Source organism: Myodes glareolus, chromosome 14 (genome assembly GCF_982192425.1).
Source record: "Myodes glareolus chromosome 14, mMyoGla1.1, whole genome shotgun sequence".
In the NCBI taxonomy this organism is placed as follows: Eukaryota; Metazoa; Chordata; class Mammalia; order Rodentia; family Cricetidae; genus Myodes; species Myodes glareolus.
This window is the reverse complement of record NC_142039.1, coordinates 52,584,265-52,599,442: the sequence shown is the minus strand read 5'-3', so window position 1 is coordinate 52,599,442 and position 15,178 is coordinate 52,584,265. Positions and strand designations below refer to the sequence as shown.

Below are 15,178 nucleotides of genomic sequence, written 5' to 3'. Positions count from 1 at the left end.
AATTCAAGGTAAGGGAAATGAGTCAAATTAAGAGATTTCTGACACAAACTTGAATTTCTGTTACTATCCAGTGAGAGACTGGGAGGTAGGAGGTTGAGGAATGCTTGGAGGACAACAGAATGAAGACATGATTTTTTTCTTGTGGCTTTTGAGCTCCTTATGCCTGCCATACGTGCAGTGGCAAGAAGATTTTTAGTGAATAGCAAAGCAGAAATCTGTGTGTTACAAGACATACACATCTGATTTTAAATGGTAATCTAAGACACTAGAGTATGTGTGTTTTTCTTGAAACATATAAAATTACAAGCACAAAGTTTATCAAATTTTTAAATAACATCAACATACAAAATAAGACACAGTAAATTACAAATGGATGAACAACAGTTGAGCAGGCAGTAGGAGACAGAAAAATTAGTTCATCTGACATTCAGTATAAAATGCATAGATCTCTCTTGAAAAGGATGGGAGATAGAATCAGCTTAAGAAGAGGCTGGAAAAAATCATTAATGATTGTAATGATTACTGACATTTGGAGTTTGAGGATATAGTCACTGTAATCATTGTCAGATCTCTTTTTGTATAAATATATCCAAAATATATATTCATTTTTTTATTTGAAAGGATCCTCATATTTTGTCCTTAGGATACTGGGTAATAAGTATGATAATGAAAAACCAAACTGTCATCTTTTTTTTCATCCTCCAGGATCTGCCCATTCCTCTAGAACATCAGTCACTGTTCTATGTCCTGTTCCTGGCCATGTACCTCGTCACCATCATGGGGAACCTCATCATCATCACACTCATTCTACTGAACTCCCATCTTCACACACCAATGTACTTCTTTCTCAGTAATTTGTCCTTCTCTGACCTCTGCTTTTCCTCTGTCACAATGCCAAAGTTGCTGACGAATATGCAGAGCCAAGATCCATCCATCTCCTATGTGGGTTGTCTGACACAAATGTACTTTTTCATGGTTTTTGGAAACATGGAAAACTTCCTTCTTATGGTCATGGCCTACGACCGCTATGTGGCCATCTGCTTCCCCCTTCATTACTCCAGCATCATGAGCCCCAAGCTCTGTGTGTGTGTGGTAGCAATGTCCTGGGTATTTAACGTATTGTATTCTATGCTACACACCCTACTCTTGGCTAGATTGTCTTTCTGTGAGGACAACATGATCCCCCAGTTTTTCTGTGACATATCTGCCCTGCTCAAGTTGGCATGCCCTGATATTTTTATCAATGAACTAATGGTATTTATCTTGGGAGGTCCCGTTATTGTCATCCCATTCTCACTCATCATTGTGTCCTACGTACAAATTGTCTACTCCATCCTAAAGGTTTCATCTGTTCGGGTTATTCACAAGGTCTTCTCCATCTGTGGCTCCCACCTGTCTGTGATCTCACTGTTCTATGGGACAATTATTGGTGTCTACTTATGTCCATCAGTTAACGACTCTGTGAAGGAAACTGTCATAGTCATGATGTACACAGTGGTGACTCCCATGCTGAATCCCTTCATCTACAGCCTGAGGAACAGAGATATGAAAGAGGCCCTGATAAGAGTCTTTTGCAAGAAAAAAATCACCTTTTAATGACAACACTAGAAATTTTACTTAATTTCATCTCACAAATATATTGATACCAATATTGCAAATTATAGTACAGTTACAACAATTGGGACACACAAAAGACCATACTCTATAATAATTTCATTTGCAAAAAGGAGTTTTGCACAGTAGTTCAGTTAGGGAAGTAGAACTTGGTGAATCAGTGACATCACCCTCTGCCTTGCAAGTGGGATTCTAGAAGAGCTTCAGATAAGAGCCACTTTTGAATCAGATTTTCATTACTCAAATGCCTTTTTAAATTGAAAACAGATTCTTCATTGAGTTCTCCCTAATGTTTAGCTGTGGGCTTTTTTCTATTTTCATCAGTTATTTGAAGGAGTCTAACTGATGTATTAGGCATAATTTTATTTACTTTTTTCTGACTTGTTTGGTTCTATAATAGGTCTTCAGGACATTAGGCGTCTGGTTTCTCTTACTTCAGGAAATATCAGGGGTATTCTCCCTCTTAAGTCACGGGTCTCACATAGGACCTGCTAATTGGTCACTCCCATTTATTCTGTGCCTCTTTTATTGCAGCACATCTTGTTGGCAGAAAAAAATTGTAAATCAAAAAATTTGCAGTTGGGTTAGTGCTTCATTCCCTCCACTATAAGGCTTGCCTGGAGTCTTAGGTAGCATCTCCCTAACTGATTCCAGGGAGTTTACATTGCACTATGTTTCTACGCTACCACTGAATTGCCCCAAGTTCCAGTTGTTCCTCCCATTACGTTCTCCCTCCATGCTTCCCCTACCTGATCCCGCCTTTCCACATCCCTGCCTTCATCCAGTTCATCCTCAATATCTACTATATTTCCCCTTCCTCAGGAGATTCATGCATCTCCTCTTGAGCCATACTCGTAACTTGGCTTCTCTGCATCTGTGTATTGTAGCATGATTATCCTTTACTTGACAGTTTGGGCTGGTTTGAAAGAAAATGGACCTTAGAGAGAATGGCACTAATAGGATGCATATACTTGTTAGAGTAGGTGTGTCCATGTTGGGAAAAGTGTGGCATTGTTGGGTCTCCTATTTTCAAGCTTTGCCCAATGTTACAGTTCTTGATCTGCTGATTAAGATGAATCTATCGCACCTTCTTTTCAAGCAGCATGTCTGCCTGCAAGCTGCCACAACCCACCATGAGCTTAACGGACTAAAATTCTGAAAGTGTAAGCTGCCCCAATTTAAAAAAAAAAATCTACTAAAGTAGGTGCTTTAAAGTGATCAAAAAGAATATCATGAATTTCAAGGACTTTTTTATTTCTTATTATGATCTCTGAAAGAGGTAAAACTTCCCCAAAGCTATTGAGTCAGTAGTATGAGGCAGTGGCCAATATGGTATTTCAGGAAAGCACAGTCACTATCAGTGCCAAGGGACTCAATTCAAAGCAATGGTAGTGGGGGCTTAACTACCCCTTCCCCAGAATTCCTAGTTATATAATCCAGACACTTAAGGAAGGCAGATAAGAAAGAAAACAAGAGGAAAAACAAACTCAAAGTGTAGTATTCAGTTATCCAGGTCACTGTAAACCCAAAGGAAATTTCCTCATAATCTTTAAAATCTACAATGTCAGCTTTCCTCTTTTTCTATTCTTCATAAACTGAACTAACAATGAAGATTTCTTAAGAAACAGAATGTGAAATTCCTATAACAGTATTATCAGAGTGTTCTTTAAAAATGAAAGATGAAAAATGTCAGCTACTCTTCTTTTTCTTATTGATTTATCTTAGAAAAATAGAGTTAATTCAGTAAAAAGATATACATGACTTCCCTGAAATTTGATAACTGAGATATATACCAGCATAAAGAATTAAAGCTAAGAAGTATCTGCTGAGAGCTATATTTGTGAACAGTCTAGGCTGATTTCCCACAACCAGGATTTTTACAAATCAACTCAATAATTAATGGCTGCAATGCCCTTAATGCAGGGTTAGGCTGAAAGTGGGAGACAACTGTACTGACTACTTGGATTGATTAAAGAGAATCTGAGGTCATCACAAGATTGTAGCAAATTAATACAATGTGTATATAAACAGATTATAAATGTTGCCACACAAATGTTACCATAGCAGTCACTTGGGTTAGGCTTCATCTGCCGAGTCACACAATGGCTAGAACAAGATGCTGCTTTCTTATACCAACACTATAACCAATCCCCAACTCCAGAGAGTTACACACCAGAGGAAAGGGATGCAGAGCATGCATTGCACCTACAAGTGAAAGAAATAAATGGTACTGAACTGAACAATGTGGACCAGCCTCCTATGGGCTGTGACCTGTGTGGTAGAGTTAGGTAGGAAGTAAAGAACTGTCACACAGATAAATGTGGATTTCAAATTGTCACCACGTACTGCCAATCAACCCTACACAAAGACTGATCATCAACAACATGGGAAAAGCAACTTTCCACTTCTTCACAAGCATGGCTTTCTTTTCCATCTCTGTCAGTCTGATTAGTAAAAGTCTATGCTTTCATTTTCTCTCAGAAGGACATTAAATATGTTCTCACACTTTTACTGAATTTCAGTACATTTTTATTGATTCCATATTCTAAGATGCTGATTTTCTCAGTAATTTTTGCCCATCGATACCTAATACAAATATTGCATATGCTCACCATTTGTGGTTTATTTTTTTTCTAATAATTCCTTGACAATTATTCACTAAAAGCTTTCATCAAATAGATGGCATCTTCATAAGCGAGAGGACCATTTTGTTCATGGCCACTGTGATAACATACAGTGACACCTGCCGAGAACATTGCTGCCTGAGCTGCAGGAAGAGTCTGTGCCAGCTCCTGCTCTGCAGTGGCTGCGTGATCTGACTGACAAATGCAGCATGAAAGCTGCACTCTGCTGAAAGGAGTCCCATCCAGGTGAGCACCCAGGTAGGCTCAGCAGTGGGTACCTTGCTAGTTCATGCAGTGCCAATGGCAGAAAGGGCAGGGTGCTGCAGGTAGACTCTGCACTGGGGAGAAGTGTTAATAAAGCATCCCTGGATGTGCAACTCGGGCTTTCTGGAGACTTGCCTAGTATGTGAGAATAGGGGCTCAGGCACACAGTATTCTAGCAATTCCTTTCTCTTTCGACTTTGGAAACCGTTTTGAAAAATGTTCATCGGAGCTGCCATCCTGGAAGACGATGAGTATCCAAAAGTGACTGTCATGCTACAGATCTGTGCCATAATCATGCATTGTTCTAACACTTGTTTAATGTTAAAAAAAAACTAGTTTACTTTAAAGTGTGTATTATTCACAGTGAAAGTAATTTTTAATAAATGATCAATTTTTTCAATCTGAAACTGTGAGGTAAACAGGAAGTAAAGGAGGCAGATGTTTGCCAGTGCTTGCTGGCAGCATCCTTCTTGCTGCAAGATAGCTTGTCTCTCAACATGATAATCTCAAGGGGCAGGTGACAAAGGAAGTGTGATCTGCTCTTTACAGAAAGCCATTTGACTTGCCCTCCAATGCACATCTTCAGGGGAGATGGCAGGTAAGGTTCAGAGAGCCAACTAGATTTCACCTTAGAGACAAAAGAAAGCTCCCAACCTAGGCAATCAGCTAACAGCTGTCTACATGGATGCAAACATAACTTGAAAAGATGATGTAAATAGAAACAGAAGTTATGAAGCAAGTGTAGAGGAGGTAGATACAACATAGCATAGTACAAAACCTTAGTTACTTTACCACTCTTCACCTCACACATAAGAAACAGTTCCTAACCACTGTTATAAGAAGGAAAAAATATCAACATCACAAGAATATCCCCATCATCACTTCTCACAGTCCTGCCTCTCTACGTGTGTTCAACTGCTATGCATCTGGGGCATACCACAAAGGTTCCTTCTGCAAATAAAATGAGAACAGGTGACAAACTAGATTTTAAGTCTCCGAGAATTGGAGGAAAAATGCAGTCTATTAGCTCAATGTAATTAAAGCCTGAGATATACAAACATAGTAACAAGAGAGAAAATAGGAAAATGATCACCTTGTACATGGAATTCAGGAAAAGGTTAAAGCCATTACACTTTTTATTCCCTTGCTCACTGGTAACTATGAGATTTACAGTTTGGTTGAGGTGACTCTGGATAGACTTAGCTACTTGCTGTTATGGGCTGAATCTTTGTGTCAAACCAAAATCCAAACTTCCACCATGAGAGTATTAGGCAGTTGTGCCTTCTAGAAAGTGACTAGGTCATGTTGCAGAACATTATAAATAAGACCAGTGTCTGTGTGAGAAGTAGAGACCTAACTTGCCTATTCCAGAAAGTGAGGAAACAAAGTATCATCAAAGAAAAATGAGCCCTCATGAGTCACCTAAACCACATGCTTTGATTGTGGACTTCCCAAACTCTAAAACAGAAACTTAAGCATGTGAAATAAACTGAGACAAGGCACAGGATGGGTTAAGCACACTAGTGATATGCTTACCTCCACCATTCAACAATCAAAAGAGTATTTCCCTAATATTTGATGAATTCTAGTTGAATTAATACTGAGGTGCTGTGGAAGCACATTCTGCTCCTTCAGCCAATAGACTTTAAGATTCCATCCCACTAGGGCATCGTCTTCTAGAAGTGCTTCCTATGGGACAAATGTCTGTCACTTATACTTTAAATAAACGCTGATTGGCCAGTAGCCAGGCAGGAAGTATAGGTGGGACAACCAGACAGGAAGTGGAGGTGGGTCAATGAGAGCAGAATTCTGGGAAGAGGAAAGCCCATTCCTCTGCAGTCCTAGCCCAGCCACAGAAGAAGCAAGATGTGACTGCCCTGCTGAAAAAGATACTGAGCCATGTGGCTAACACAGATAAGAATAATGGGCTAATATAAGTTGTAAGAGTAAATAGGAAGCTGAGTTAATGGGCCAATCAGTTTATAACTAATGTAGACCTCTGTGTGATTTCTTGGGAGGTAATGATTGTGGGAACCAGGCAGGACAGAAAAACCCAGACAACACTCAGGGACACTTCAACTCCCATCTTTGATCCTTAAGGACAAGTAGAATATTTCAGTCAATCTTCCCAGCTATACTGTCATGCAAAAATATGAGGAAGCTTCTCAATAAATATTTCTTGGAAAATACTTCTTTCATACATTACACATATATCCTATCCCTAACCTTTTCAAACATCAAAGTATTAACTACTTAGATAAATTAACATTAACATTCACCTAAAGAGCACTTACGAGAAGAGAGCTGTTCTAGCCAAGAAAGACAATTCTCAATGTACAAGCAAGAAGGCATCACCACACATTCTCTAGATAAGACTTTCATGAGAAAGGGGACATCAGGAAGCCAGTCTGCCAACTACCACCCTCATCAGTAAATCTGGACCAGACTCTTCCTAAAGTGGTAACACCAGAAGCTGTGTGTGTACAAAAACTTAAAGTGTCTGGGACAGGCTAACAAGGTTCTATGTATGTACCAGTGGTCGCAAACTCTTCACATGTCTCTTAAACATTCTCATGGCGGAATTTTTGCTGGAAAGCCATGGCCAGATCCAGCAGAAAAGAACTTAGGGAAACTAGCGGGAAATAAATTCACAAAAACTACTGAACAAAAAGCTATTGGTTGCTTCATGCCCCATATGATCCAGGACCCTCAGAAGATTACTTACTTAGCTTTGCTAACCTGCCTTCCTCAAGCAATCTTCCTGCTTCAAAACGATCTTCCTGCTTCAAAGAAGGTGGGGGAGCTGAGGCAGAGTGACCAAAACATTACATTCATGTCGGAAATTTTCAAACTACATTTTTAAAAAGAAAACCTAAATGTCTAGCTATGAGAAAATCAATGAAGTTAAACAGAAATTCAAGCAGGTCTGTGCTATAAACACTGTGAGCATGACTTGGGAATCAGATAAAATGATAAAACAGCCCTGCAATCACTTTTTCCAGTGCATGTTCATGGATGAATAGAGAGCAAAGAAACCAGCAATAATTGAGGAAGCAGCAAGGAAACCAGAGCTAGCTGGCAGCAGTCTTCTGTTGAAAGACTCTGGCAGATCCCAACCTGATGACAAGGGACGTTTATAACAACAAAAGCAGATGACATTTGAATATATTGTCATCTACAGAAAACTCTGATGCTTATTTTGAAATGTAAAAACTACATTCACATTGTTGAGACCACAATATCTGACACAAATGTGAGAAAGATTTATTTACATCTCAGACTTTCTGGGGGTTTCAGGTCACCCTGGTGGGGAAGGTCTGCTAGACCAGCTTAACTCATAACCATAGGAGCATACGGCAAAGGGTATGACTGCAGACCAGGAAACAGAGGCCAAGTAAAACCTTTAAAAGCCTCTATTAACCTGATTCCCAGATAGGACCACTTCCTAAAGATTACAGAGCTTGCCACAACGTTCTCAGAGGAGAACAAACAAAGAATAAGCCTGTGGGCACAAGTCAAATTCAAACCATAACACAGTGACTTATTCATTCCTCTTTATAGATCAGCTTGCTTTGCTTCCCAAAACATTTCAAACAGGCACATAGCCATTCCAGAATCATCAAATCGTAGCCACTTGGCACAGTTCTATACTTTCTAGTAACTTACACTGCCCTAGTATACCACTAAACACGAGGTGTCCAGGATGCTCATGCCATGGCACCTCTCCTGAAGGCCCAGGCTCCTATGGAACGAGCATACATGCAGCTTGGTGAGCAGCTGAGAGCCTTAGCAAGCGACAGGGTCTATTGTCTGGCACTGGGTCTCCAGTAGTTATTTCAGTACTTTTTGTACAAAGTAGCCAAACTAAATTTTATTTGAACCCCATTTGGACCTCTTGAAATTTATATTTGGAACAATGGCCTTGAAAACCTGAGAGGCGATTCTTCAGGGAACAAGAGCACAGAAGAGAGGGCAGAACGGACAGCTCCACATTTCCTACCACATCCTGAGAATAATTCTATTTTCAAAACTCCACATTGAGCACATCCCTCATGGCTACAGAAACAAGCTACATCCTTAAAATACTGATATTCCCTTGATTTTTCTGCCGCCTTACTTACTCTAATATTTGACACCATTGTTAACGCCTTTCCTAGGTTGGCAATATTGTCTCCAAATATCAAACAATAAGGCCTCAGATAATAAAGGCAATTCCCAGTCGATTTCTCAGAATTATCATAAAACTTAAAATGAGAATGTATGAAAAAAGTCTTCTGAAACAGAAAACATCACACAAATGTAAGTTACAAGACTTATTATGGATTAATAGTAAGCAAAGCCCAGAGGAAATTATTACTGAAAATGTTATGCTTTAATTTCTGGGGATAAATGAATGTATTATGAAGCTGCCATACTTCTGAATTAAATATACATTCAGAAAAACTGAAGCTTTATTCATAATTTGAATTGATTCCAGAAGATGGTCCCAAGTTATTTGCTTTTGTCAAAATTACCTACAAGTATTAAACACTGTAGATATATAGAAAGGTCATTAGAGTCAAGCTTTATGTTCCTCAATTTTGTTGGTAGATGAATGTTTGTATCACAAAGCCCATGAGCATTCAAAGAATTCTATGATGTAAGGAAAACTAATTATGCTAAATTCCAACCCCAATCAGGTCTACAGTGAGTAAATTCACAATGGATATGTCACCACGACACAGGCGTGCAGCAGCAAACAAAGCAAGCTGGATAAGTATTACTACCTCAGTTTTAACAAGGCTAAACCCAAACAGGAACCACTCCTTCCCATCCTTTCAAGCTGTTTGACCCACCGTCTACACTCATGATTAAAAACAGGTATATAACTTTCTGAGTTAAATAATCCAAGGTCAAAAACTGGGCAAGTCCAAAGCTATAAACAGTATCATATATTCCACAGTCAAGATAATAAGTGCACTTGATGACTGGATAGCAGCACAGCTATTAAAGACCATTTTGCAGAAATTTTTGACTAACATTAAAGTTTGTGTTTATGTTTCAATGCACAGAAATGAAAAGAAACAGCCCTGTAATGGCACACTTGGCTGATCTGCTGGGAGGAGGAAGAGTCAATGACAGAACACAAGCTTATCAAGTGCAAGGTCCTAGGTTTGTCTCCACCATAAACAAACAATCCTTGTCAGTCAGTGTCCCCTGCTTCCCCCAACACACACACACACACACACACACACACACACACACACACACTTCAATCCAGACCTCTCCTCCTCTACTTCTCCATTTTTGCCATTTCTTATCATTTTTCCTAAAAGAGTTTCCTGTGATACGTGTTGGCAGAGTGGAAGAAAGTCATCTAGGAAATAAATCTATTGGTAAAATATCCCTTATGTTTCATGACACATTCTCCTTTGGATTTAATTACAGCTTGCCTTGGAATGCATAATCCGGTGGTACTTCTAGGCATTCCTCCCTCCCAATCCACTGATAAGTGGCTGGTGTGCTCTGAATGTTGCCAGGACTCTGTCTCATCAAGCCTCCCGAAATAAAGACCAATGGCAGCAGGAAAGACTGCTGGAGAAAGGCATGCTCTGCTCCGCTCAGGAAAGAGTCCTTAGGAAGAACAATATCTCCACTCACATTTCCACATAGGTTTACAGGGCCCTAACATCTCGACACATTCAGAATACAGCAGCGAATTTCATTTTAAATTGGAGAATAAAAAAGGCTCGGACCTCACATTCTGATATGAGGTTGACTTGTCCGAAATCTCACGAGTGGGAAACTTCCCACTGCCCTGCTCACTGGGCACCGCCTCACTAGCATACCTGTCAGCTAATTATCCATGAGCCTACATACTTGTGCTTTACAAAACTACAAATGTAATCTATTTAATAGTTTTTTTCACTATTCTTATAAATTATTTAACACTGTTACTAGCAGCTCTTCCACTGTTGCATATGCTATGAAAATTGCCAACTTGTGAATAAATGTTTCAGGACAGTTGTACACTTTTTCTTAATCAGACTGAAATATCAAATGCCAAGCTTATCAATGATTACAATATCAGAGCATTGTATCCTGCTTGGCAGGAAGCTCTTCAGAGTAACAAACGTAGGAATAAAACTACCTGTGTTTTTACACAAGTTTTATGTTTTATGATTTTTATGCTTAAATCTTTTATTTCTCTGACATTTGCCTGGATATAAAGAAAGAACTAGAAATAATATCCATTGTTTATTATGGTCTCCCTAAACACATATGTTGAAGGAAAAAATGTTTCGCAGTACTGATTTGAAAATCAGCATCATAATCTAATTCTATGTCCATTTCAAGTGCATTCCTGAACAATATTTTATTCCATAGGCATGTTTTCCTGTTTCTTCTGCTGTAGCGAGAAGTTTAAATTATTTGGTTCCCATGTTTAAATTACTGTAGTTTGATAATCTCTCTAGCAACCAGTAAACTTAGGTACCCTCCATAGCTTAACTATCTTTACATTCCCTGGCGATTTCTCTCACAATTGATTCTTATACCATGCTTTTAAATCTCTCCCCACAAAAAAAGCATTAAAATTCCTGTTGTTTCCTGAATTGGAATTGCACTGACTAAACAGATTAATTTATACAGAACTGTCCTATTTCTATACTGGATATTATTCAACATCTTCCATTTAAAGTAGTTCTTCAAAGCTACTATCAAGTTTCCAAATTCTTCATATATTTGACTTCCTCATTTTTCAAGTCAAGTTTATCATGAGAATTACACCATTTTGACTTTTATAAAAATTCTATTTTGGCACATGACTTTAACCCCAGCACTCTGTAAGACAAGACAGAGATCTCTGAGTTTGAGACCAGTTTGATCTGCATACTGAGTTCCAGGACTACATAGAGAGACCTTGTCTCAAAAAACACGAAAACAAAATAAAAATAAAAAAATGTTAGGTGGCAATGATGGTGGTGCTCTCCTTTAATCCAAATATTCAGAAAGCAGCAATGGGAGGATCTCTGTGAGTTCAAGGCCAGCCTGGTCTACAGAGGCGAGTTCTAGGACAGGCTTCCAAAGCTACAGAGAAACCCTGTCTCAAAAATAAAAAAAAAAAAAAGAAAAGAAAAGAATTTCAATCATTCTGTGTGAGGCAACCCAAACCCAAAAAGACAAATATGATATGTACTCACTCACGTAAAAATGGATATTAGCTGTTAAGTAAAGGATAATCATGCTGCAATCCATAGACCTAGAGAGGCTCTAGGGAAAATACATAGATCTCCCGGGGAAGGGGAAACAGTAGATTTTGTGGGTGGACTAGGGGCAGATAGCAATGGGGGAGGAATCAGGTGGGGAACTAAGGGAGAAAGTATGGCAATAGATGACAGTAAGTGGGGGGACTTTGGGGAGCAATGTAGAAAACTAGTGCATTGGAAGCTTCCTGAAACCCTGGAGGGTTTCCCTGGAGAAGATTCCTAGTAAGGAAGGACATGGAGCCTGAACCAGTCATCTTCTGTAAGGAGGCACCTAGTGGTAGGACTAGGACACCAACTCAGCCACAAAACTCTCAACCTATAACTTGTCCGGCTACCAAGTTCTGGGGCAATGGTGGCTTAGAGCTTGTGGGAGTGGCCAACCAAAGACTGGTCTAACTTGAGGACCAGGCCACAAGAGGGAGTCCGTACCTGACATTTTGTGGATGGCCAGGAACCAGAATCGAGATGGCCCAGAAACCTAGAGTAGAACCAAACACTACTGACCATAGATGGATATATTAGATAAATGAGAGAGAGAGAGAGAGAGAGAGAGAGAGAGAGAGAGAGAGAGAGAGAGAAAGAGACAGGGAGAGAGAGAGACAGAGAGAGAGAAAATCAATGAAATGATTGCTGATAGACTGGAGCCTAGCCCAAACATCATCAGAAAAGCTTCCTCTACGGATGGATGGATGGATGGATGGATGGATGGATGGATGGATGGATAGAATCAATGAAATGATTCCTAATGATATTCTGATATACTCATAAATTGGGGCCTAGCTTACTTAAAAAGAAAAACTTGCCTGTGCCACACAACGCATGACATGTCACAGGACCCCTGGGCTGGCTAGGTGTTTGCCTGATTGCTCGTGGGCTGCTGGGCAGGAGAGTAGGGTGGGGGCGATGGGGGTTTACAGTAATGCTGGAATCCTAACATTAACACATGCATTAGGGAAGCCTTTCCCATCAGAGTTATAACACATGCATTGAGGAAATCTTTCTCCTCAGAGCCACAACACTTACAAGGAGTAGGACCATTGTTGCTCAGTTATGCCCATTTTTTTAAAAGAGCATGCTCTTGATTCCCTTCGCAATCTCACTAAACACTCCCCTGTATCATCTACAACTGTGCCTTGACTTTTGGGAACATAAGAACCTAAATTGATGCTGGGGTAGAGACCAGAGAAAACTAGAGATTTCCCCATAACAAAGATTGGTAAGTTTTCACTCATCTTTCATTTCCCCTATATTTTCTAGATATTTATTTAGTTATGAAGAGAGTGTCATTCCCTTAGAGACAAAGCAAAGTTAAACAGTATCAAACCTGCAGTCTGTGGCAGAACATTTACCCAGAACAGGGCATCAAGACTCCAATTTCTCTACAGATACACACTTGAGTTTTGCTGTGTAATTACTATTATCCTTTCTCACCGCCAAGCAGAAATGTGCTTAGAGATAGTAACTTCAATAGAAGTGGCTATAGGGAGAAAAAAAACAAACAAACAAACACATGACTGAGCGGAGTCCTTAATGAATGTATATTGTTGACATGAAAGGTAGCCATGTCAAGGACTCCAAAACCTGAGACCTATGGGAAACCGGCAAAGCTGTTACCAGAATGACACAGGCTAAAGAGAAATGGCAGAGTTTTCATCCTCTACCAACAACTGATCATTATGTGCAAACTAGCTTCCTGTTCCTGGATGTTTGCAGTCTGGCACTGCTCCCCTAGAGAGACCTCCTATTGAAATTAGGAAGTCCTTCCCCAGGTGCTGTACTAATAAACACACAGAGCTCCCACTGCTAGTCCTAGGCAGGGTTCCAGCACCAAAGCCTCAAAGTGCATGCCACCTGGCATCATTTATGGGTTTACAAAGCAGCTTCTAGTCCATGTAGCCACAATGCCTGTTGTTCACTGTAGAGTCTGAGTGTTAAACAAGCAGAGAAAGGTGATGCTGTTGGATAGTCCAGAGTAGGAATAACTGGATTGCCTGTGAGCTGTCCCAGGGAAGAAATGCAGACACAGAGAGTGTGACACCCTGGACATGGTTTGGGGTTTACACTCTGCATAAAGTAAGTTCTTCCATCAAACCATGGACAAAGGGACAAATATGCAACAAAAGCCCTCTGAAATGTAAACCTCTTATGAATTCCAAACTGTCCACTGACAGCTGAGCAGGTTACTATCAATTCCCAGGGGCCTCAGGTGACCATAGAAGGAGTGAGTTCTGATACCTACAAATTTCTCAACTCCCAAGGCAGACACATGGGCTGGTAGACTAATAATGTTCCTTTGTCGCCAAAGTTTCTTCATTTGGCATTCATCATGAATACTCGCTTCCTATTAATATGCTTGTCTTCAGAATTTCAATTACACAACTAAATATGCACAACACATCAGGTCAATCGGGTTATGGAAAGAGAGGAGGAAAACCAAAGCATGGCAGAGACAATACTGAAGCTAAGCTTTCAGTCACAAGAGAAATCAACTGTCTAAAGTTAAGGCTCCCTTGGCAATCTAAACATCACTTCTCTGGGCATGGGGGTCACATGAGAGCTTTATTAGGTTCACAATAGTGGAAACACACATTCAAGCCATCAGTCATATTCATCGGGGAACATTCTTCCTTTAAAAAAAAACAAACAAACAATGTTTTACAAACCCAGAAGTAACATGAACTGTAACTTGATATGGAACTAAATTGTGATTCTGAACCATCTATTGGAACTCAGTCCAAATCTCCAGGCCCTCGCCACTCTTGAACATTCTCTAACCGAGTCCACTGAAGCTATCATCCTAAACACACTTCTGCTCCATGACAAGAGAACATGTAAAGTCCTTAAAGATGCTCAATATGCATCTGCAGAGGATGCTGGAAGAGGCACAGGTTCCAAGACTCCCCGAGTTCACCCCATATGAGAGAGAGAAAAAGATGCTAGTCTGGGGATCAGGAGTCCCTCCTTGGAGTTCCCAGTCACCTACCACCTGTGTAGCTTCAAAAATGAAATTAATCCTACTGGGCTCAAGGCCAGTTCCACCAGATGTCTTGGAAGACTACCCAGAGGAGGAAGAAGTCAATTCAGGCATCTTTGGTGAAGACTAATATTCACTGTCAACTTGATTAGACTTAAAACAGCCATGAAAAAAAAAATCTCTGAGTGTGTCTATGAAGGTGTTTCCAGAAAAGCTTAATGGAAAAGAGTAAATTCACCCTGAATGTGGGTAACATCATCTCATGTGCTGGAGACTGAAGCAAAAGGAGGAAGTGAACTAAGCACCTGTGTGCCCCTCTCCTTGCTTCTTGACAATGAAGACAAAGTGAATGTGGACTCACTCTCCTGCTGCCATGTCTTCCTCACTGTAATCAACTGTAGCCCTTCAAACTATAAACCAAATTATACCCTTCCTTCCTTTAATACCAGCATTTG

At 40.0% G+C, this 15,178-nt stretch overlaps 2 protein-coding genes across 8 annotated transcripts in view; one reads left to right on the top strand and one right to left on the bottom strand.

The window, feature by feature from the left end:
• The window catches only part of Fars2 (phenylalanyl-tRNA synthetase 2, mitochondrial), a 427,446-nt gene that overhangs the window by 376,649 nt on the left and 35,619 nt on the right, over positions 1-15,178 (bottom strand). The gene's annotated exons all lie outside the window — the stretch shown is intronic.
• Positions 658-1,596, top strand: LOC125395859 (olfactory receptor 1468-like). Its single transcript, XM_048427626.3, has one exon. It carries the CDS (start codon positions 661-663, stop codon positions 1,594-1,596), a length of 936 nt encoding a protein of 311 aa, XP_048283583.2. The 5' UTR covers positions 658-660.

Excerpts from the sequence above, each read along its gene's own strand:
- LOC125395859 (XM_048427626.3), top strand. The coding sequence starts at position 661 with ATGATAATGAAAAACCAAACTGTCATCTTTTTTTTCATCCTCCAGGAT.